We start from the raw sequence: 1,262 nt of genomic DNA, 5'->3' as shown, positions 1-1,262 counted from the left end.
AAAAAAAAAAAAAAAAAAAAAATCTGGTTTAAGAGATGTCAGAGTGGAGCCCTTAGGGGTGACAGCCTGGTTTAGAGATCTGGGAAGCTGAGAAAGAAGTGCTAGGGATCCTGGGTGCCAAGTTTGGGAATCACTGAACTGGGAGTCCTAGACTTAAAGGGCAAGAGGCAGAGAATCCCTCCCAAGTTTGGGGGTGGTAGGTGGGGTCACCATACCGGATCAGTGTGGCCCTGGCAGGCTCCATATTCAGCAGAGGCAGCAGCAGCAGCAGCAGGGGTAGCAGCAGTGGTAGTGGAGACATTGCTGGGGACCTGGGTATGAACCCAGGTGTCCTGGGGCCTTGTTTTCTTTCCCTGGTGACTCCACCCTGTTCATGCCCCACCTCCAGGTTTAGAAGGAGACCAGGATGTGAAATCTGTCAGCAGGTGATACAGTGGGACAAGGATGTTTCTTGAAGGTTTGTGCAGAGTATTTTTGGAGGGTCAGCAGAAGTAGCATCCTGTGCTCCTGGTGCTCCTCACTGCCTACTTGGGTGGCAGTGGTGGTGGGGTCTCCTCCACCGTGACCACCTCCCACCCCCCCATCCTTCAGCTGCTGTCAGTTTTACTTTTAACTTTCATATAACTTTTCTGAGACTTATTAACCACAAGTGTTTCCTTGGCCAAGTGGGAGAAACCAGCAGGCACCTGTGAAGGGCCTGGGGAAAGGGAGAAAGGAAATGATTAGACACCCTCCCTCATGTATGAAGTGGGACTGCCTGCATTTCAGGACCCAGACTCTTACTCTTATTTGTAGGTGAAGTATGTTTCTTGTAGACAACAGATCATTGGGTATTTTGTTGTTGTTGTTGTTGTTTTTTTGTTTTCTTTGTTTTTTTTTTTGTTTTTTTTTTGAGACTGAATTTCGCTCTTGTTACCCAGGCTGGGATTACAGGCATGCATCACCATGCCCAGCTAATTTTGTATTTTGAGTAGAGACAGGGTTTCTCCATGTTGGTCAGGCTGGTCTAGAACTCTTGGCCTCAGGTGATCCATCCGCCTCAGCCTCCCAAAGTGCTGGGATTACAGGCATGAGTCACTACACCCAGCAGATTCTTAATTATTTCAATCTCTTTATTAAATTTATCTGATAGAATCTGAATTCCTTCTATGTGTTATCTTGAATTTCTTTTGAGTTCCCTCAAAACAGCGATTGTAAATTCTATCTCTGAAAGGTCACATCTCTCTGTTTCTCAAGGATTGGTCCTGGGTGGCTTATTTGGT

General features: G+C 46.5%; 1 protein-coding gene across 1 annotated transcript in view; it reads right to left on the bottom strand.

Annotated features, from left to right (window-relative positions):
• NAPSA (napsin A aspartic peptidase) overlaps nt 1–510 on the bottom strand; it is a 6,955-nt gene extending 6,445 nt beyond the window's left edge. Inside the window, exon 1 of the mRNA XM_011965988.1 lies at nt 216–510. Coding sequence (XP_011821378.1) covers nt 216–301 — 86 coding nt within the window. The 5' untranslated portion in view covers nt 302–510. The remainder of the gene's footprint in view (nt 1–215) is intronic.
• Between the last annotated feature and the right edge of the window lie 752 nt (nt 511–1,262).

Source organism: Mandrillus leucophaeus, unplaced genomic scaffold (assembly GCF_000951045.1).
Source record: "Mandrillus leucophaeus isolate KB7577 unplaced genomic scaffold, Mleu.le_1.0 Scaffold74, whole genome shotgun sequence".
In the NCBI taxonomy this organism is placed as follows: Eukaryota; Metazoa; Chordata; class Mammalia; order Primates; family Cercopithecidae; genus Mandrillus; species Mandrillus leucophaeus.
The sequence above is the reverse complement of the archived record's forward strand: the minus strand, read 5'-3'. Positions and strand labels throughout refer to the sequence as shown.